At 40.3% G+C, this 24,044-nt stretch overlaps 1 protein-coding gene across 1 annotated transcript in view; it reads left to right on the plus strand.

Moving 5' to 3' along the window:
• ercc3 (excision repair cross-complementation group 3) overlaps positions 1 to 24,044 on the plus strand; it is a 77,133-nt gene that overhangs the window by 2,740 nt on the left and 50,349 nt on the right. Inside the window, 4 exon segments of the mRNA XM_051931251.1 lie at positions 1,426 to 1,628; positions 3,297 to 3,533; positions 7,431 to 7,480; positions 19,240 to 19,375. Coding sequence (XP_051787211.1) covers positions 1,426 to 1,628; positions 3,297 to 3,533; positions 7,431 to 7,480; positions 19,240 to 19,375 — 626 coding nt within the window.

A 24,044-nucleotide genomic window follows, 5' to 3' on the forward strand; every position in this document is an offset into this window, starting at 1 on the left:
CGGAATGACACCGTCAGGGGGAGACTCCCAACAGGGCTGCACCAAACTCTCAACTCCCATGATGCACTGTGGGAGTCCAAGGCACCACTGCAACCCAGGGGGGGTTGCCTTCTAGCATCCCTGGGGAGGTAACAGTCTGGCCATGCTTGCTCTCTATCTCTCTATTTATCTATCTATCTCTCTATTTATCTATCTGTCTCTCTATCTATAGATAGATCTCTCTCTCTCTCATATATATAAGGCAGTCCCCGGGTTACGTATGAGATGGGGACTGTAGGTATGTTCTTAAGTTGAATTTGTATGTACATTACTTTAATAAATGCTGTTGTTGACTGACTGTAACCAAGTGCTCTGCATGATGGAGTTTCACCTCTCTGACCTTTTTATTATTTCTACTTTATTTTCAATGTTGATGGTTTTTCTCTTCTTTACTGTATCACTAGCACTTGCATCAGATTTGTGTTTCAGAGACATTCTTGAAGGGTGAAGACAAAAGGTTTAGATGAGCTCTTCTGCACAGCACTGTACACGCTATCCCAGCAGGAAGGCACCAGGCATCAACACGTCTGATGTACTGACAAGAGACAACTTCCTGCTATGTGCATAACAGTAGAAGCAGGCTTGCTATTGAGAATGAATGGGGCGGCGAGGGGCGTTTCACCACCCGCCCACCACACAGTCACTTCCACTACAGTATGCTGCCTGCAACGTCCGCCCACCGAGAACGAACACAGTGCGCCCAAAGGCGGGTAGTGAATCGCTCAACACCACCCCCATTCATCAGGCAGCCACCCGACGCACACTACATTGCTACCCCCTGCCGCTCCGTTCAGCCACAACCGGGTCACTGCTTGCAGCATCACCAGCCGCAACACTGAGAATGAACGGAGCAGCCATGTGTGGTGGGCGGGCAGTGAAACGCCCCCCTCCGCTCCATCCAGCCTGCGTCCAGTCAGGAGCAGTAGCTGCGGCAGCATGGTGGGCGGGCAGCGAACCGCCCCATCAAACCTTCGTCCTGCACACGAGCGATAGAGGTGGCCTCGGTGACTATGGACCACGGGTCATCACTTGCTGCCCGAGGGACACTACACTGCGTGAGCAGCAAAATCGCCCCCCTCCAGCCTTTGTTCAGCCACCGGTTGCAGCGTCCCCAGGCTGAAGATGACGGAGCAGTAGTTACTGCGGCGCATGCGTCGCAGCTGCGGCCCCGTTCGTAAGTGGCAATTTACCACATACTTCTGGAAAAATAGTGTTCTAAACTTTTGGCCTTTTAGTGTAGGTCTTCCAATAAAATAATATTTTATTATTGGACTTTTTATTGTACTTCAAGTTTCATATCTGTTGTTATTGCTATATATGGTTGCACTTACAGGGCTGAATGATCCAAAAAGTTTTGTAACTAATCATTTTAATTTACTATTAAAGAGAAAAGAAAATTCAGGAAGCGTGCTCAGGCTGATGATGACGATGACGAGGATGATACTTTGGGCAATGAAACACAAGCTATACCTGCAGCAGCAGGGAAGCAAGTAGATGAGTCGGGGACGAAAGTCGATGAATATGGTGCCAAGGATTTCCGGCAGCAGATGTTTTTGAAAACTGATCATTCTTCACGACCAATCTGGGTGGTGGGTATCTACCTTAAATTTTACTATATTAGCAAATAAAGTATAATTTGCTTGTGAAGATTGTGTCTTTGCTAATATTGTGCCTTATATTTATGCATTAACCAGTAAAGGTGGACTGCACGATAACGTGCAGTGAATACACTTCCTCTTTAAGTTTAGGATTTGTTTGCTGAGAGGTTGATGCGCTTGCTGCTTCCTGAGCAGCTCTTCTTTTCTCCACCTTAGCGGCCCGCTTCTTCTCTTCATCTGTCAGCATCCATGTGAATCTTTTACAGCCCCAGTCAATCCTTTTTTAAACAGAATGTCCTGTAGGATAATGCAGCATGTTAACAAAGCATAAAAGTGACTTCAGTTTAGTCCAGTGGCCAGCACAGTTGGCAGATCTCAATCCTTTTGGGATGAAGTGCAGTGTGAGGTCAAAAAATTGGCAGGAACTGTCTGATGCCATCAAGTAAGAATGGGGCAAAGTCCTCCACTTTAACTACATCAATTGAGGACTCAGGCTGTTCTGGAAGCCAAAGTGGGTACTATCTAGAGCAGTTATGTGTTTCTAATAAAGTGGTCTGTAAATCTATGGACTATTCATAATTTATAAGGTTGTCTGCTGTGTAGATAAATTTGATAAGAATATTATGAACTTGGATAGGCCACATGTTAAAATGTAAAATAGAAACTCTGTCATTGGTGGTAGCTTTCGAATACAAAGAAACATTATGGCCATCGAATTAGCAGAGACACAAGGACTTTGAAGCCATGAGAAACCAGATAACTGCTTATAGTGGATATGTAATAGTCTGAAACTTAGAAGTAACTAACTTTCTCTGTTACATATTGCTTCAGAATAGCATCTGCAGCAGACCAGGTAGTGTATTCATGATTTCTATGACATGTAGGGAAAAAAAAGGTCTGTGGTTTATGGTCTTGCATCATATGTCCTGAAACAAAGTGGCAAGGCTTTGCATTACACCAACATTTAACCAAGCTGTTGTGCAAAAATAAAGCTTAACAAAATGTTCACATTTAAAGTATAATTTAGTTTCATGTGTACCTTTTTTAAATGTTTTACCCTATTTACTTTAACTAGCTGCTTTAGGTGTGGGTATTCTTTTTATGATAATTCAGTGTCAAAAGTTCATTTTCAGTAGATTTGACATATTTTTCTGTATAGAAGCCTCTAAATTTGTTTGGGTTGATTGAATGTTTTTGCATGCACATGCATTCTTGTAGTTTGATGGGCTAGAATCCTGTGCAGGGTTTGTTATTGCATTGCTGCTGATGGCTAGTGTTACCCTGACCCAAAATGTAAAAAGTTTGTTTAGAAAATGAATAAATGAATGAATTATTTTCCATTTTTGTGTCTTTGAATCAACACCAATTAATTAAACTTGTAATGAGTTAAGTCTGCATCTTGAAATCTCTCTATGCAGCTACATACAGCATTATTTGTTGGGTGCCGTAGTCTCTGTGTTTCCTGGAACCAACGTGCTTGGGTGTATGCAAAGGGATAACTCTGGATTTCATCTTTGCAAAAGTCCTTGGCTTTCTATACTGTTTTATTTATTTATACTAGCTTTTAAACACTTTACAAATTTCAGCAGTGGTGCTAATCAAATAAATTGGGAACACTTCCTATGCTTTGTAAAATAAAATGTTTATTTTTTCTTTTAGGCTCCTGATGGCCATATTTTTCTGGAAGCATTTTCACCTGTTTATAAATATGCACAAGACTTCTTGGTTGCAATAGCAGAACCGGTTTGTCGTCCCACTCATATCCATGAATACAAACTCACTGCTTATTCTTTGTATGCTGCTGTGAGTGTGGGTCTTCAAACTTCTGACATCATTGAGTACTTGCAGAAACTAAGTAAAACATCTGTGCCTGATGGCATCATACAATTCATTAAGGTAAGTTATGTTGCACTTTGAAGTCATACTCGTAAATGAATTTGTTTGCAGGGTTAACATTTTCAATTGATATAGCTGTTCATAGAACATATTTAAATTTCATTTTTGAATTAGTACTCTGTTTCATGGACTAGATTACTTATTTTAAGGGCAGTCTCTTTGTAATCTTAACTACTAACCCTAAGCCTAATTTCTGTTTTTATCCAGCAGCAAGAATTATCAATAATATGGTATAATAAAACCGTACTGTATGTGTGTCTGTCTTGGCCCTCTAAATAGTCTGAGTGGTCAGTTTGTATTTAGACTGTTTGGTCAGATTTGCTTTGGTGAAACCATCAACAGAGGAGTGCTAGGTAAGACACTTTGAGGCACACAAACCGGTGTAGGAGGCATACTGAGAGTTGACTTCAAAGAGGGGAAGTACAGGGTGAGCCAAAAAGAAGTACCACATTTCAAACGTTTTATTCTACAAAAATGCTACAAGATAAAATATATTTCATTATGACACAAGAAAGGTATACAAAACAGATTTTTTTCACTGTGTTTTAAAAATGATGTCTTCAAGGTGGTGGCCAGCATTAGCGATACACTCTTCGAGACGATTTCTGAATGCTTGCATCACTCGTTCAGCCATTTCAAGGGGAATAGCTGTGATTTCGTGGCAAATGGTGTCCTTGAGGGCTTCAATATTTTGAGGTGGGAATGTGTATACCTTCGACTTGAGATAGCCCCACAAGGCAAATGTGAAGGCCATTCAACATCGTTGCGTAGGGAGATCACCTTCCCTGGAAACATCTCCCACAAAACTTGCATGGATCTCCACGCCGTATGAGCTGTTGCTCCATCCTGTTGAAACCAGGCATCCACCACATCCGTTTCTTCCAGTTGGAGCCACAAAACGTTTTCAATGTAATATTCTGAACAGGTGGTGACTGTTGTTTCCCCTTCCTCACAAAAGTAATGGCCTACAATGCCAAATTCAGCGCACCAAACTATAACACCCCCACTGTGCAGGGGTCTCTAATGAAGTTCATGAGAATTGGTTTCAGCCCATTCGTGAATATTTTGCTTATTTGCGCAACCATTCAAATGGAACTGTGCCTCATCACTGCACATGACTATGGCATCTCGATGAACGGTTTGCAGAATGTTCGCACACAACTCTCTACAGCTCTCCCAGTCTCTCGCAGTGAGTTCCTGCATTACCATCATTTTATATGGATGGAAATTAACTCTTTTAGGGCGGATGTCTACTTTTGTCCACATCCACAGGTAGAGGGCGACAATCATCTGTTAATGGCGACAAAACGCACTGTTACATCACAGGCATTCCCTCTCTGCTTGGAGGAATGTTAGACTCATTGACTCGCCGTCAAATCCTTGTGTGTGCGTGGGTTACAAAATGTAAACAAATGTAAACAATGGCAAGATGGTATCGACATCTCACGAGGGAGCGAAGCGATTGCAGAAAAGAAAATACTCGGCAGACGATGTTTTGCGCATTATCACGGAGTCGGACTCTGATTTTTCAGAATCTGATTTTGTTCACAGTGATCAATAGATCGAGCAAGAGAGTGAGGAACTGGCATCAGTTGATCGGACACCAGCCGATGCCGCCACAGCTGATCAGCAGCCAGCTGAGCGCATTCGCGCAGCCGATGCACTTACGGCAAGGTTCTTGTGGTGAGGAATACCCAGACATTGATCCGTGGGAGCCAAACTGGCTACCGGACTTCACAAGACAGCATGGCTTGCTGTTGGACATGACAGATTACCAGCCACTGGACTACCTCAGGCTGCTCTCTCCTGATGCTGCTTTTCAGCTACTGTCAAATGAGACAAACAGGTATGTAGAGCAATTTTTTGAATCGCGTGTTGAGCTTGCACCGCATTCTCGTTTTTCAAAGTGGAAACCCACAACAAAAGACGAGATGGAAGGGCTTTGTGGCATTACAAATAGAGATGGGACTAGACTGGTGATATAACTTCAGGGAGCATTGGTCCAAATGTGCTTTGTCCCCTGGTGGCTTTGGACAGGTTATGCTGCGTGATAGATAAGTACTGCTGCAAAGTTTTATTCACTTCTGTGATAACCAGAAGCAAATCGCAAGGGGTGAGCCAGGCTATAACCCCATGTATAAAGTTCAGCCCCTGCTTGACATTGTGGAACCAACATATAAACAATTTTATCAGCCTGCCTGTGATTTGTCTGTTCATGAATCTATGATAAAAGACAAGGGACGCCTTTTTCTCTGCCAATATATGCCAGACAAGCCCACAAAGTATGGCATAAAGGATTTTGTACTGGCAGAAGCAAACACTGGTTTCTGCCTGAAAGTAATTACATATACAGGAAAGAATTTCATTCAGAGAGAGAACTGTCCCTTGACAAGTCAGGTTGTGCTGGAGCTGCTTCAGGGCTATGAACATTTGGGTCATGTTGTGTACATGGACAATTTTTATACATCACCATAATTGTTCATGGAGATACAGAGCAGGGGAATTGGAGCTTGTGGCACAGTGAGGGTGAACAGGAGACACATGCCTTCACAGCTGAAGCCAGGCAGGCTGAAGATGAAAAGAGGTGACAATCCAGTTTTCATGCGGGCGGAAAACTTGTTAGCAGTGGCATGGCACGATGTCAAACGGGTGACTTGTCTCTCTGCAGTACACACTAACAATATATGTGTGAAAAAGTGCAGATAATTGAAAAGGAAGCACCAGTGCAACACATATTGTAAGCAGTGCAATGTGGCAATGCATGCAATTGGCTGCTTTGAGCGATAAAATACTTTGGAGGACTTTGCTGTGTAACATGTATGTGATATGTATGTGAAATCTTAGAATGTGAAATTATATAGTATGCAAGCTCATATAACATGCAAGACAGTAACAGTTGTCAAAAGTAAATATTTTTTGTTGATTTAATATGTTAAACCATTGCTTTGTGTTTTTTTTTTTTTTTTTTTTTTTTTTTAAAAAGTTAGTTTTTGGAAAAATATTCAGCCCTGGGAGAAAAGAAACAAAAAAAAATAGCCTGAAAAGAGTTAAGGTCCTCATGCAAAATTCTTCTCAAAGACGTGGTGGAAATGCCTAAAGCAGAAGCATGTTTGCGCCTTGAATGTCTAAGAGATTGCAAAATTGATGCCCTTACAGCTTGGATGTTTTCAGGCATTCCGTACAGTCTGAGGATGGCCTGGTGATTTTCTGTTCAATGTTGTACCTGTGTGTCTAAATTTAGCCACCCACTGAAGAATTGTTTTCCTATTTGGGACATCACCGTTAGGAGGAATGCTGAAGTGCGTTTGGAAGGCGAGTTGTGTAGTGATGATAGATTTGTTGTTTCTGAAGAATGCTGTGACAGTGAAAGCACGGTGTACACCGGACAAAGGCATGTTGCCGACTGAAAACTACAAGGGATCGCCTATCAAGGGACCCCTCACCCCAATCCACTCGGTTGCTTCTACCTTGAGAAATGTGGTACTTCATTTTGACTTACCCTGTATTTGTAAGAATATGCATGATGCTTCATAGCAGGTAATAGGGGCATGACTATGATTAGTTGTATACAAAAAGTGGACAGGGAAACGAGTAAAGTGCCTCAAAATGAGAGTCTGAGTAGCTGGCTTTATGAGAATGCTCTCAAGAGACAGAGCACCTGGCATGAGGTAATTAATAGCTCTTGCCCTTTATGTACTTTAAGCACCCTTCCTCTGTATCCTTGTGTGTCTGAATCTTTTCTTGCCCGGCCTATAGAATAGTCTGTTACCTCTTTTCAACAGTAACATGACTAGTTCTACATATGTTTCTTAAAAGTGATGAGAAGAAGCATGTCAGTGTTGCTGACATTTGTAATGGATATGAGGGTTAATTTTTTTTTTTTCTTTTATTTTGCAGCTTTGCACTGTCAGCTATGGCAAGGTGAAACTAGTTTTGAAGCACAACAGGTATGTACTAATTTTTTGTTAAATTTATCTAAACTTACTTTTTACAAATACCTTTTAAAGAGAGAGATTGTGACATATCAGCCTTTCATAATGCTCAGCTTTAAGGCTCAATGAAACATTATCTGTCACATTGTGCCTTGTAGTGCTGTGCTAGGGAAAGTTTGGGCATGAGGATTGGATCCATTAGTAGCTGTTGCCCTCTCTGGGTGCTTACTTATGGACTTGCTATAAGTGAAATGACCAGAACTAGAGTTTTATGTATGTTGTAATGTTTATTTATTTATTGTAATGTTGTTATCCTTAGATTCTTGTGGATAGTTCTTTATGGCAGACAAAATAGTATGATGACTAGTACATTTTCAATGTAATACCAGTGACCTATTTAATTTTTTACTGTCCATTATTTTGAAAATAATTGTCCACAATTTCTTTTCCAAAGTGAGTTGCACATGTAGTGCTACGTATTTTTTTGTTACTTATTTAGTTGTACACGTGCAGGTGTACACATGCACGTAAATTATGCTTCTTGGGTTTTCAAAGGAGTAATAGAACTAGAAATACTGATTATTACTTGCTTTCCATCCTACATTGATATATTTGTCAAAGAAAGTTCTGGTTGGGCCCTGCAGACCTGGGTCAGAGATGCCATCAGATAGGTTGGAGACATCCTGAGAAACTGTATGAATGTGTGTTAGCAAGAGATGAAGTAAAATAGCAGAACATACGAAACCTGCTCTGCTGCTGAAATCCACTGGCTGCCTGTGTACATGGCCACTGGTGATCTTGGGGAAAAATCCTGGTTTGGATCAGCTCACAGAGTTGGGGGGAGTGATGAAATTTGGTGTTATCTCTGACCAAAAGTGAGCGTTGTGAGGTAGAGCTGGTGGCATTAATTTGTAGGAAGGGAGACAAGGCAGAAAAAAAGTTTCTGCAGCTGTGGGTAAAGAGCAGTGGAAGATCGGATCAGCAACAGTGGGTTTGAGCAAGGGCCCCAAGGAAGGAGACAGCCTCCAATAAACCTCATGTGAAGTAGCTTGAGACACTGAGTTTCACAATGTATTAGGCTGCCAGCGGCAGTGATAATAAAATGTCAGCTGAATAATGACATAAAAAATAACATAAAATGGAGATCTATCAACATATTGTCCTACTGCACAACCACTAAAGAGAAGTATTTAAAGATACTTTAACATCAACATGAAATACTCAACATTGAATCCAGAAGCTAAAATGAACATTAATAAACATCCCATTTTTGTTCTGTGAACAAAGTGCTAAAGTTTATTGCAACTAAGTAATTTCCATGATTCACTATAATAAGGACAACTTCCGCAAAATAACAAGTGGTACAAGTTTACAGTCTTTTAAATTGCATCACAAAAAAAAATCAACCCCTGGTTTGCTTAAAAAGGCTCTAGCTTTTAAATTTCAGCTGCACATCCGCATACATTAACATTGGTATACCTAGAATACTGTAGGGTCTAAGTGCCCCAGTGCCAGGAACAAAGAAAATTCCACATGCTCCAAAACGAAATATTTTCATAGATAAGAAATTGCATTGAGCATTACAGCTGTGTAACTTGTAAAAAGTTTACATTGTCATTTGAAAACATCATTACAATACCATCTCCTTGGGGGTGAGGGGGTGTTGGGGAGAGAGTGAGAAATGCTTGTGGATTTTGAGTAGTTAACTGCTATACTCATGTACTGTGGAAAGCTGTAGGTAGTGGGGGAATGGTGCACGGGCGTTTTAGCTTGGGATGTCACAGTAGTTGGTTATGCTGTTATAATGATTCAAATGTGATTTGTTCCAGGTTCATTTGCTACAAATCAATATCATGGCAATACAACAGACTATAAAGTTAGATCTGCTCCATCATAAAATAGATTTGAATAAATGTATACCAAAAGGAAATTACAAGTTAGTAATTACTTTTACTCATTCAAACACAATATGCCGAGATTCGGCATATGTTATAGAAAAATTTGTATCTCGTTGTGTGTGTTTATGGCTTGGCAATAGTGCACATTTTGCCTTTTTTTCTTATGTGTGCAAATTACATGCTGCAAAAAGCACATAAAGCTGAGTGTTAATTGGTATTGCAAGCTTGCAGTGAACAGGGTGCAAAAAATTAGTAGGACACTACTTTTACATATAATGTAATCCGTTTATTTCACATTTATTATTTTGTCCACACACTACACAGTACTATTACATTCCTACTGTAGCGACCCACGTGAAAATAAAAAAAATAAGTTCTTTAAGGTTCGATTAAATCAAAAGAAATAGTGTTTTTAAGCAATGTTACAGTAATAAAAGAAACAAACTTTAACTATTTGCATCACTGACTGCCACTTCTCCATAGTTATAACCACAGAGAACACCCTGACTGTTGCTCCTGTGTTTCATTAGGCCCCAAAACACGGTCTTGCAATTGTGACTTCTGCACCGTTGCTCTTTTCAGTTTGTTTTGTTACTGTTCGACTCTTTAACTCCTGCAGCCTGCTCTGTCTCCTGCTTTTAACACTTTAATCTCATTGTAGAGAGGCCCTCCTGTAAACACCATTGGTTACGGGAAACCCAGTGAGCTCAGCCCTCAGTGTGTCTCAGTGGTTTTAATTGCATAGGTTGAAGTTTGCTGGCCACTGACCTTCATGAAGGCTGGTGCCAAAAAAAAAAATACTGAGTTAGCAAGCTTATAGATGTGCTGCTTCACAGCAGAGACACTACACCATTCACCATTTGCTCACCAGCAGTGCTTGATGTAGAACCAAATTACTGGCAGTACTCTGTTTAGTCAGCATCTTATTCCTCCTGCCAATTTGTTATTGCTTTTACATGATTGGGTGGGGGTTGGGGAGGCTCCCTCTTATAGGTCAAAGTGCATGTATATTAGTATATGATATCAAAGGGAGGGGGGTTTCCTCTTGAAGCTTTGAGTGCTGCAGGTACCTGCCCCCTTCAAGCGTTTGGAGTCTCTGAATATCACAGCAGCATGGAGCTACAAAGAGACTTGGGCTTTCTCCATTATACTTTGTGTGTGACGCACTGATCAGGCTGCCTTCCCTCAGCTAAAGTATACTCTGGTTAAAATAACTAAGCACAGCCATCTTGTGTGCCTCCTGCTGAAAAAGTGTCTGACAGCTTTCTTGTGTGGCACACGAGATTTAGAAAAAAAAAGTGTCAGCTAAGGTTTGCATTGGGTGTGATGAGGATGGACAGGATTAGTTGGACGGTTGGGAGACAAAATCAGAGAGGCGAGATTGCGTTGGTTTGTACATGTGTAGAGGAGAGATGCTGGGTATATTGGGAAAAGGATGCAAAGGAAAGAGCTGTCAGGGAAGAGGAAGGCCTAAGCGAATGTTTATGGATGTGGTGAGAGAGGACATGCAGGTGATGGGTGTAACAGAACAAGATGCAGAGGACAGAAAGATATGGAAGAAGATGATCTGCTGTGGCAACCCCTAACAGGAGCAGCCGAAAGAAGAAGAAGAAGAGGGCTGGGACTGGTGGTCTGGGTTGGCTCCATTAACCCTTGTGCTTCTAGGAGCCTCTCAAAACTGTAACTGTTGATAGTCCTGTACTGAGAATAGCCAGGCAAATAAGGGGACACGCACACATTCTGCAAGGGGTTGGTGCAAAAGTGTTAAAAATCCAAAGAAAAGTACTCAAAAACAAGTGCAGTGCAATAAGTCTTCTTGAATGATAAATATTCAATAAATAAATACCGTATTTTTCGGACCATAAGACGCACTTTTTTCCCCCCAGAATTGGGGGGAAAAAGTCCCTGCGTCTTATGGTCCGAATATAGCCTAAACATGTGCTGTAAAAAAAAAAATTTTCAACTTGCCCGGCTCTGTGCTCCATTCCCGCCGCGGCCGCCCGCCCCGCTCACTGGAGTCAGGCGCTGCTGCTGCCCTGTGGTAGTAGTAGTACCGTACCTGCTTCCATGATCATTCCTGCTGGCTGCAATGCTCCATTCCCGCCCCTGCCCGCACCGCTCACTGGAGTCAGGCGCTGCTGCTGCCCTGGTACAGACGTGGTAGTAGTAGTACCGTACCTGCTTCCATGATCATTCCTGCTGGCTGCAATGCTCCATTCCCACCCCCGCCCGCACCGCTCACTGGAGTCAGGGGACTGGACTCTAACTGGTACAGTGTAGTGTACGGTGACGGTCCCTTCCTTGATCCTGCAGTCTGCATGCATCATCATTCATCGATTCCCATCCGCCTCAGCTGGTGTCCGCCCGCTTCCGGGATCGGAACCAGCGTGAGGTGCACATGTGACCTCCCTCCTGTGAGAACACGTGTGCGCCTCACGCTGGTTCCAATCCCGGAAGTGGGGGAAACCAGCTGAGGCAGGACAGGAGTTGCGAGTCAAGCGCCACCACCGCACACACCAGTGAAATACGAATAGAGGTAAATGACAAGTGAAATGACTGAGTGAAGGTAAAAGCGCAAGAATATGCATACAAATAGAAACCGTAATACAGTGGAACCTCGAAATACGATCACCTCTGTATACGAGAAATTCAAAATACGAGGAAAGTATGAGCGAAAATTTCTGATCTAAATGCGAGCATTGGCTCGCGTAACGAGCCACGAGCCAGGCTGTGGGTATAGCTGTCAGCTTAGCGAGGGGGCATGGTAGCAGTTGCGAGCCGCGATCTGCGGTGTCTGCGTTTCTCACTTAAGTGCACAGGTGGGAAACTGCCCACATCCATGATTGTTCCTGTGGCTGATGGGCTGCAGCTGCCATGTCCTCCCCGCATATATAGAGAAGCGCGAGCCGGTTAAGGGGGACCAAGAGAGAGAGAGAGAGAGAGAGAGAGAGAGAGAGAGAGAGAGAGAGAGAAGGCAGGAGAGCAGGCTCGCGTGTAGCTGAACAGGCGAGCCAAACAGCTGAAGCAGGACGGTGTAGAGAAGGTCAGCTGCATTAACTCTTTTAGGGCGGATGTCGACTTTTGTCGACAGGAGGGGTTGAAGGCGTTAATGTTAATGGCGACAAATCTCACTGTCACGTCGCAGGCATTCCCTCTGTGCTTGGAGGAATGCTAGACTCGTTGACTCGGCAAATAAACATTGCGTGTGCGTGAGTTGCGAAATGTAAACAAAGGCAAGATGGCACCGACATGTGAAAAGGCAGCGAAGCAAGTGCAGAAAAGAAAACACTTGGCAGACGTTGTTTTGCGCATTACCGCGGAGTCGGACTCTTGATTTTTCAGAATCGGACTTTATTGGCAGTGATCAGGAGATCGAGCAAGAGAGTTAGAAGCAGGCATCAGCTGATCAGACACCAGCCGATGCCGCGCGAGCGGATCTGCTGCCAGTTGAGTGCCTTCGCGCAGCCGATGCATCTATGGCAAGGTTCGCGTGGGATAAATACACATACATTGATCCGTTGAGAGCCGATATGGCTACCGGAGTTTACAAGACGGCATGGCTTGCTGTTGGACACGACAGATCACCAGCTGCTGTACTTCAGGCTGCTCTCTCCTGATGCTGCTTTTCAGCTACTGTCAGACGAGACAAACAGGTAGGCAGAGATTTTTTTTGAATCGCGGGCTGCGTTTGCATCGCATTCTCGTTATTCAAAGTGGAAACCCACAACGAAAGACGAGATGAAGCGCGCTGTGGCATTACAAATAGAGATGGGACAGAACTGGTGATATAACTTCAGGGAGCATTGGTCCAAACGTGTTTTGTCCCCTGGTGGCTTAGGTACGTGCTGCTGCAAAGTTTTATTCACTTCTGTAATAAACAGAAGCAAATCCCATGGGGTGAGCCAGGCTATAATGCCATACATAAAGTTCATAAAGTTTCAGAAGATGAAAAGAGGTGACAATACGGTTTTCATGCAGGCAGAAAACTTGGTGGCAGTGGCATGGCACGATGGCAAATGGGTGACTTGTCTCTCTACAGTACACACTAACAATATATGTTAGAAAATGCAGCAACAGACAATTGAAAAATAGGCATCAAAACAACACATAGAGAATTCAGGCTCATACAACATGCAAGACAGTAACATTTGTCAAAAGTAAATATTTTTTGTTGATTTGATATGTTAAACAATTGCTTTGTGTTCTTTTTTAAAAAATGTTAGTTTTTGGAAAAATATTCAGCCCTGGGAGAAAAGAAACAAAAAAAAAATTAGCCCTAAAAGAGTTAAGAGTGTCTCGCCTAGATTCTGACTCTAGCGATGAGGAGTTCTTGGGGTTCTCATAAAACAAGCAGAACCTAAAAGAGCGTAACTGTTCAACTTTATTCTATTTTATTACTGAAGTCTCTCGTTATTGTGTTTTACAGTAATTTTGTCTTTTGCTGACTGTATTTGTTAATAATGGTTCTAAATGCTGCTGTTCACTTTACAGGGTTGATTACATGTGTTTATGACTGTGATGTTGGGTTTTAATGCACATAAAATGTTTTAAGACATCAGAATCTTTTTTTTCTTCATTTCCCTTCTCTAAAAACTGGTGCGTCTTATGGTCCGGTGCGTCTTATGGTCCGAAAAATACGGTAATCCATAAAATCAAAGTGGCCAGTGGAGGTTAAAAAGTTCGATAAATATTTTCCAATAAAAACGAGTTTAAAATCAAGAGCAAAGATTCTGTATTAAGCATCTCCTTGACTTACTGTTCGCGGATTCCTCAGCACGAGGAGATGTCCACCATTAGGCACAAACAGCCCCCTAATCCAGCTCGGGCCCTTGTTGCCAGTCTGGCTACAAATTGTAATCATGGAGCTTACTTTCCCATCTGCCTACTTCCCTTCACATTCCTCATTCCTGTTCCTGCACTTTTCTCCTTTCCATTAACCTCCATGACTTCCTTTTCTTTATTTACTTATTACCGTGTTTCATTCACACCCCCACCCCGTTTCCCCTGCAGGCTCCCTAATATCCTGGCTGATTGGGTGCAGGTGTGACCCTATGCCCACTTTGAGGTGTGAATGAGACACCTAACTGATCCACTTGCTTTTGCACGCAAGTGGATGATCAGCCAAGCACCACAGACAAGCCCAGAGCAGCGCCGTCATGTGCACACCTTCATCTGTTTGGAGCCTGCACACTCTGGGACTTGATTATTTATTTAAAACTACACTTCACCATTGACCTCTTATCACACACAAAGAAAAACGTACACAGTCATGGAGCACATGCAATTTCATCCTGACATGAAACCCTGGGTTTAGGCTCCTGAATGGCTACAGTAAATTCTGGTTTTCACTCCAGTCAGTTTCTAATTCGGAAGCCAGTTCAGGCCGTTAATGAAACATTTTGTTTTATTCTATCAATTGCTAGTGCACCATTTCAGATGTTTGTAATATTGTGGATTTTTTGTTTTCTGAAACCATCAGAATGCTTCAAGGGCTGAATCATATTAGTACTTTTCAGGCCTTTAAATTTTTTCTCATTTCTTTTTCAATATGTTATTTTAATAGGCAGTTTATGAGCACACACATACAAACTGGACCAAATTATCCTATAATCCTGTATTTTATTTCATAAAGCTGATTATTTTTTATGATGTTCTTATAGGTTGAACATTTTGCCATAGGCATCTTTCAATTTACAGTGTGTCAGTAGTTAGTACATTTTTGTGCATGAATACACTAATAGCTTGTTGCTAAGCAATAGCAAGAAAAATGGCTTGCTCTATTCTGTGTTTGCAGATGTGAATCCTTGTTCCAAGCATTTTAAATCTTAGGTTTTCATTCATGGCCTTTTTTATTATTTCTCACCAGCTTCTTACTTTATCTGAAAGAATCTTTGTGCTGTTCAGCATATTTTATTTAGTGTGGAAGAATAGATTGCAACATTTACACTCCAAACCTTTTTATAAAAAACACATGGTTTAATACAGTGCAACTTTGATTGACTCCAGCTTTCCTCACCCCCATTTTTTTTAATTAAAGTGTTTTTGAAATAGATCAGAACATCAAGAAGATTTTGAATGTTTTTTTTATACTGTAGATCATTTAGCAACAACATGTATATGAATGCAGTACAGTATTTACAGGCATATATATCTATCCTATATTTGGTTATTTTTTTATTTTTCGTTAGGGCCTGCCAAACTGCTGCAAGGGACTTTAGTCTCTTTTCCACTTCTCCTGTACAAAGATTTATTCTGAAAATATATGAAGCCATTCAGTTCTTAAAATGAACTTATCTTATTGCTTATATTATATACTTGCTTGTTTTGTGAGAGATGCTGTGCAAAATAAAATAAATGTGATTTTGTTAAAAAGATGGCAATAATGGAAGGATTAGCTACATTCATTGTGATTTCTCTCTTGCATATTGAGGACTTTCAAGCAAGAATTTCTTTGTAGACAAAAAATTAATGAATATTTCCCAAAAGCTAACATTTGTATCCAAAATATGACCCAGATTTCCTTAAGATTCTACAGTAGAATACAAAGAAGGATACTAAGACAAACTAGAAATATGCAAACATTTTCCTGGTGGTCATATATTGAGATAACTGCTGTATAACACATTTTTTTCCATTCAATTATTTTGTAAAATATTTGTATATAATTCAGGGCTGTGTGTGTTGAGTGGAGACTCTACTGGCAACATCATGTTAAAGTCTATTTATTTGCACAAGGCCAATTTAGAGTCTCCAAAAAGCCTGAGCAGCCTTTCTTTTGACATGAGTGGGGAAAGTGAATTAGCCTTATAAAAAAAAAAATAAATAAAATCCGCATAAACAGGAAATGTATGTGGGGTCCACATGGTAGAAAACAGACCTGGGGTTCAAGCTAAGTAAACGTGCAGTTGTAAGCCAGTAAGTCTAGCTGTTGTACTACCTATGACACATTAACATATTTTAATACCAACATCGATTCCTTTGTGTTGGGGAGGGGAAGAAAAGCTTTGTTCATATTCTTCAGCAATACACAAAAATGTTTAAAAAAAAAAAAAAAAAAAAACAAAATATATTTAACAACTAAATTTACAAAGATTTTACATTTTTATTCAAATTCATAGATTTTGGGAATGAAGCCTGACTTGGCAGAAAGTGAACATTACATTTATTCATTAATTTTTTTAAACCTTTACATTTATAAGCAGTTCTAGAATGTAAGCACCTATTCGGAAGGTTGCCGGTTCGAATCCCGTAAATGCCAAAAAAGGAATTCTGCTCTGTTGGGCCCTTGAGCAAGGCCCTTAACCTGCGCTTTGAGTAGTGAGAAAAGCGGTATATAAATGCAAAGAATTATTATTATTATTCCAACATTTTTGGACAGAGTGCAGGGACCAAAACTAGTTTTGGTGGCAGTCCATTGCTGGGTACATTATATATACAGACTCATTGGGTCAGTGTTGAGCCACCTATTAGTATGAAATGCACTCTTTGGGAGGATAACCCATGCAGATATTGGGAGCATGTGTAAACTCCACACAGGCAGTGACTTGACCATGATTTGAATCCAGACTAATGGGTAGTTGTGACACAGCAGCGCAGACCACTGCATCACTGTTCAACACAGTCATAGGGAATATTACATTCAGCTGCCTTTTTTATTAGGTATACCTATACAGTTTTTTGGTAAGAATATTGCCTTTGGAATTGAAGTCCTTGCTGACTTGATTCCATACAGCTCTTCCTGTGGAGTGGCACGCTGGTACAGTGGTAGTGCTTGTGCCTTGCATTAAGGAGACCTGGGTTGGCACACCGGGACCTCCGTATGTGGAGTTTGCATGTGGTTCCCGTGTCTTTATGGGTTTCCTCCCATTGTCCAAAAACATGCAGATTAGGTGCATTGGCAATACTAAACTGGCACTAATTTGTGGGGTGTGTGTCTGTTTGCGCTGTGATAGACTGGCGCCCTGTCTGGTGAATTGTTCCTGCCTTGCACCCAGTGCTAGCAGGGATAGGCACCAGCACCCTATAGACCAGGGGTGGGCAGATTCAGTACTGGAGGGCCGCTGTGGCTGCAGGTTTTTGTTCCAACCCAATTGCTTAATAAAAAAGCACTTATTGCTCAAGTAGCACTTCTTCTTCATTTATCTGTCTTGCTCGTTAAGATTTTGGACCCATATTGCTTATTTTAGTCTTAAACAGATGTAGTTTTGGTTTTCAATTTCTCCTTATTAGCAATAAGATGCAAATGACAAACAAAACCAGCTTTCTCCATTTAGCTTGTTTCCATTTATACCTGTGTGTATTTATCATGCACTATTTGGTTTAATTAAATACTTGGAAGGAAAGTGAAGAGAAAAAAGTGAAGCACTGAGACTAACTCATCTGTTTTAGACTTCAAATCATTTGGATGATATCCTTGGAAAGGAAAAAAAAATCTAGGATATGAGAATGACTTAACATAGCAGAGTTAAAGCACTAGCATGCCATGAAATTAAATAATTGACAAGGATTGGTTTTTAATTAAGCAACTGGGTTGGAACAAAAAACCTGCAACTGCTGCGGCCCTCCAGGACTGACTTTGCCCACCCATGCTATAGACCCTGTTCAGTACTAAGTGGGTCAGAAAATGACTTCCTGTGGTTAATTCAGCCATTTCTCGATGTGCAAACCTCCTGTTCCACCTCATGCCAAAGGTACTCTATTGGATTGCAGGCCTGTTAGAGTAAAATGAAGTCGTAGAAGGTCAAAACCAAAACACTGTAAGAACAAGGGGGTCTTGCATTTTGATGCTTTGCCTTTAAAAAAATCGGCAACAGAATGTATAGCCAAAAAAGCACATTTTATTTTGCAAAATTGTAAACGCTCTGATAAAATAAAAATAGTGACTTGGCAAATATTGTTCATGTTGCTACTTAAATACAGTTACCATCAAACTATTTATTCAAAATATTAGTGAAAAATTACAACACGGAAAATATGCACATATTGTGTAAAGGAAATACAAATTCATATCTAGACATTGCAAAACACAGAAAAGGTAAATTATGCTTTATTGGTATCTTCACGTGTATAGAGTACAGAGAAATTCTTGCTTACATGTTGTATAGGTTTTTTTTACTTTGTCCCCCACCAAGGAAAAATTCTGTGAACATCCAGCAAAATTTGTCTTCTGTGGCCTTCCAAGCCTTTTAATGTTGTTGAGCTCGCCAGTGTGTTCCTTCTTTTTGTGAATGTACCCAATTTTTGATTTGGCTGTCTCTCTAAGTTTTTTGTTTTATGTTCTCGGTCTAATTATGGCCTTGCATTGACAGCTCTTTGGATCTGATGCTCGGTGGTTCACAACAGAATTATCCAAATGTAAATTGCACACTTGGAATCAACTCCAGACATTTTATTTGCTTAATTGTCAACAATATAATCCATGAACTGTTTACAACTGGCCATGGAACGGCTTGTCAGTCAATTGGCCAATTATTTTCAGTCCCTTGATAAGGAGATTACATATAAAAAGTGCTGTAATCCATAAACCATTCACTCAGTTTGAATATAAATACTTTGAGTTAAAGCTGGAAGTCTACACCTTCATTCACATTACATATACTGTAGCTACAACTGCAATTCTTTGGTGAAAAGCTAAAGTAACAATAACTTTCTCAATGTCCAAATACTTATGGACCTATCTGTACAACTCCCTTCCTTATTTTTGTCAGTGCAAAAATATTCTATGTGGGCATTTGCTTGTAAATAGAAATAAAATAGTGAATGTAAAAATGGTGTCATTAAATGATGGTCATAGGGCTTTTCCTTGTGACTTGCCATAACTGAAGAAATTTGGATGACTGAATAAATGCTTCTGCTCCTTATTTTTCTTTTCAATAGATATTTTGTGGAAAGCGCCTTTCCTGATGTCATTCAGAAACTGCTGCAAGACAGTGTGATCCGAGAGTGTAGACTGAGGAACGCAGAAGGAGATGAAACAGAACTGATTACAGAGACGATCACCAGCAAGTCTGCGGTATGTTCTAAGTTCGAAAATGCAAATACGTGAAATAAATGCTTGGTATGGAAAAATCTTGGACCCCATTTTTAATTGCACAGGGAGATGTTTATCAAAAAGAATAAATCTAAATTGCTGGTGTTTTTAGTTTGTTTTCAAAAGTATTAGCAATTCTGAAAATGAAAATTTTATTCTTAGACCTTTGGTGATTGCCAGTGTAAAAGTAGGATGTACTAGAAGCTGAATTCCCCCCATTGCTGCTTGTAAGGTTAGACATCATTTAGATTTTATCAGTTCCAAATCAGATTCTTATATATTCCAGTTCTTACCAGTTGTTGGACCATTTTTTTAAACCATTACAATCAAAACCAAGTGTTTCATTAACAATAAAACAGTATTTATTCTCTTTGAAGAGTTTAACTTAAAGTTTTACAACAAAGGTTACTTGAAACAGTAAACCAAAACAGGGGTTATCATGAGAAAATAAATAATTATAAAAAAATAAACCTTTCTTCGACCTAAATATCACAAATACACAAAGTAAAGTGTGCATGTGTGTGAAACAATGAATTCAACAGTTCTGGTTAAGAAAACTCAGCATATCAGCCTTTTCTGGTAGTATGTATGACTGCTCCGAGTATATTGCGTCTCCAGCAGTGGAGAAAACCGTCTGAGCAGGGGTAGCAGAGGCCTGCACACACAAATCCAAATATGCCAGCTCTGATAGTAAAAGACAGGTACAGTAATCCCTCCTCCATCGCGGGGGGTTGCGTTCCAGAGCCACCCGCGAAATAAGAAAATATGGTTATTTTTATATTGTCATGCTTGGGTCACAGATTTGCGCAGAAACACAGGAGGTTGTAGAGAGACAGGAACGTTATTCAAACACTGCAAACAAACATTTGTCTCTTTTTCAAAAGTTTAAACTGTGCTCCATGACAAGACAGAGATGACAGTTCCGTCTCACAATTAAAAGAATGCAAACACATCTTCCTCTTCAAAGGAGTGCGTGTCAGGAGCAGAGACTGTCATAAAGACAGAGGAAAGCAAACAAATCAATAGGGCTGTTTGGCTTTTAAGTATGCGAAGCACCGCGGCACAAAGCTGTTGAAGGTGGCAGCTCACACCCCCTCCGTCAAGAGCACAGAAAGAGAGAGAGAGACAGAGAAAAACAAGCAAGCAAAATCAATACGTGCCCTTCGAGCTTTTAAGTATGCGAGGCACCGTGCAGCATGTCGCTTCAGGAAGCAGCTGCACAGAAGGTAGCAACGTGAAGATAATCTTTCAGCATTTTTAGACGAGCGTCCTTATCGTCTAGGTGTGTGAACAGCCCCCCTGCTCAATCCCCCTACGTCAGGATCAGAGAAAGTCAGTGCAAGAGTGAGAGAAAAGTAAGTTGGGTAGCTTCTCAGCCATCTGCCAATAGCGTCCCTTGTATGAAATCAACTGGGCAAACCAACTGAGGAAGCATGTACCAGAAATTAAAAGACCCATTGTTCGCAGAAATCCGCGAACCAGCAAAAAATCCGCGATATATATTTAAATATGCTTACATATAAAATCCACGATGGAGTGAAGCCGCGAAAGGCGAAGCGCGATATAGCGAGGGATTACTGTAGTTCTTTCTGCCATGCTTCAGCCCATTTTCCTGAATTCTCCTTGAGCCTGTGTATCCTTTTATATGTGTGTGTGTGTGTGTTGTAGGTTTTATTTTTAAAATTTCAGGTTTAAAGATAGTCAGTCCAATACAGACATTTTAAAGAAAGACTATTGCCTTGAAATATCACAACATAAGCACAAATTGGTAGCAGTCAGTTTGTTAAATAAAAAGGAGCAAAACTAAGTACAAAATGACTAAACAATTCAAGTCAATTTCCTGAATATTTGTGTTGATATTAACATAAAATACTTAAGCCTGTTTTTACCCTTCAATTTAAGAAAGTTTATTTGAATTTATTTTAAGGCTCAATTTAAACTCCTGCAGTGTGCTTAACGTAACAAACAGTAATAAAAAATCCAAGGTAACAAATAAGGCACAATTATAAAATAGTGATAAAAAAAAGACTATTCTTGCAGCAAGTAAGAAAAAAATATGTGTGTCAAATTAGTGCATTAAAGATCTCAATTTGTGGAAATTTATACATTTGTGTGAAATATCCATAATTCTGTTCTTAATTTCAAGCCCTCATGTAGCATTATTTAGAATGTACATCACCTTGTCCCTTTGTATAAGTCTATTCCAGTGTTTGTGTTTATATGAATGTTATGATTGAAATTTAGCTTTTAGTCAATTTATAAGGCTAAACGTAAACGCAGTCTGTTTTAAGACTTGTACTAGCCATTTGAATTAACACAATATACTGGATGGATTGCCCTCTGCAATAAACCGTGCAGACATGCATACATCAGAACAACACTGCATATGCAGAAAAGGCTCCTTAATCTTTCCCGTGATATGAATGTGTAATTAAAGATCTCTGAAACAGTGTTCCTGTGCTTTTTAATTATAGGTATGTACAATTACATATGTTTTAGCTAAAGTTTTAGAAAAACACGGTAATTATGATAATTTAAAATATGAAGTGGTGTATTAACCATCAGGGATTTCACCATGGTTAATTGTTAAAACTGGTAACTGTCCAGTCCTTTACCAGTTATATAGTATAACTTTACTTGAATGCAATGTGCTAGCCGCAACACATTGAGTTCAGTGCGTTCTTTTAAATCAATGCCATGCCATAAAATGTTTCAACATGCATGCTGCACAGCTTCCCTTACAATAAGTTATTTTGCCACAATTACTGCATTTTGATGAAGCCTTTATTTTCTGTAATGAAATTTAGCCACTCTTTTGAACGTATGCTGCAGTTCATAGTTCACAGTTCATGTGCTGAGCAAAACAAATCAACCTGCTATTGACGTATGACGTAGGCTACACCGTTGTCTCAGCACAAGTCCAGGGAAGATGTGTGTGTCTGAGTCAAGGATGTTTTTTAGACTCCTTTAGTTGATTTGAGGATGTCCGCATAGGAATCGATAAATGAAACCGTAAATCAAATGTCATTTCGATTTGCTGGTTCTTGGAAATTTACAACCATTTGTTGAAACCCAAAGCTTACAACTTCAAAACTGTCAACAAATAATTTCATGATTTACTTTCTTGAATAAATAAATATTTATTCTAGGTTTTAATGCATATCCTCTTTAATAAAACCCCTGTGTGTGTCCAGTTTCCGTGTGTGTGTGTCTTCTGGTGAAGTGCGTATGCGCGGGGCACGGTACGATGCTTCAAAGCAGATGCTTCAAAGGCCACCTGATGCGTCACACAAGACAGGGAGGGCAGGACCTATAAAATATCGCACTTCCGATCCAATCGGATTTCGGTAAATGAGGTAAGACCTAAAACATAAGGCACGAAAAATCCAATTGGGTACTGAGACCAGCTTCCCCAAAGAGGTGGGATTAGTGTCCGCCTGACACGTCACACAAGACAGAGAGGGCAGGACCTATAAAATATCGCGCGGATGATCCAATCGGATTTCGGTAAATGAGGTACGACGTAAAACATAAGGCATGAAAAATCCAATCGGGTACTGAGACACGGAGACCAGCTTCCCCAAAGAGGTGGGATTAGTGTTTGTTGTTGTGCAAGTGTTCACTCTGAGGATGTCAGATTTGCGATTAAGAAGCTTGGCCCGGTAAAGTGTCAGTCGTGGAAGGGGTTTTCCTAAATATATTTTCATGATATTACAATAGGATGACTTTTAAAAGTAGATTTATTTTCGCGCACATAAAATCCGTTGCTGGGGAGATGCCACACATGCAATAATCAGCTGCACGCCAGCACAGATTAAAATACTTGCTAGGGAACTGCACAGTACTTGCTGGAGAGACAACACAGGCACGATTATCGGCTGCACGCCACACTTTATGCACTACTGTTCTAGCGCCCGTTATTGTAACGGGCTTAATGTCTAGTTAATATTATATTTGCATAAAAATTTGAGTTAAATTGTAATAACAAACATCCTGTTATTTACATAAAAAACGTCTGAGGTGAATTAACGTCAAATGTCAACCAGTTGCTTCTTTATAAATAACCTGTTTTGTTGTATTTCCTGGAGTATATATAAGCAAGGATCTGTTTGACCTCACTCCATTGGGTGAACCTTCAATGAAAATTAACTGCTTTTTAAGTAGGTGAACGTTTAATATATCCCTAAACTTTCATGACAGCCTGTGTGCATCTTTGCTTCGGGACTCGGTATGTAAGAAAATAATGTGTTGCATAGCAAACTTACTGAAAGAAGTTAACTTGGCCATACCAGAACCCTCCATTCATTTGTGGATATACTGGTATGTTTTAGGTCATTGTCATGCTGCAAGTTCCACTTTTGGTTGAGCAACAATTATCTGATAGATCATCTTACATTATCCTCAAGCACTCTCTGATACAATGAAGAATTAAGTGATGGTAAACTGCGCTTGCCATGATGCAGTAAAGCAGCCACAAACAGTTAGCATTTCCAGCTCAATGCTTTACAGTTGGTACTGTCTTTGGTTTCCTTAAAACAAGTCTTCTGATACTGTAGCTAAATAACTTATACATGTCTTGTTTGTTCAGAAGACAATGTTCCAAATGTCCCAGTCTTTGCCTGTGTTTTCATGGGCAAACTTCAGTCTTATG

Source organism: Erpetoichthys calabaricus, chromosome 8 (genome assembly GCF_900747795.2).
Source record: "Erpetoichthys calabaricus chromosome 8, fErpCal1.3, whole genome shotgun sequence".
Classification (NCBI taxonomy): Eukaryota; Metazoa; Chordata; class Cladistia; order Polypteriformes; family Polypteridae; genus Erpetoichthys; species Erpetoichthys calabaricus.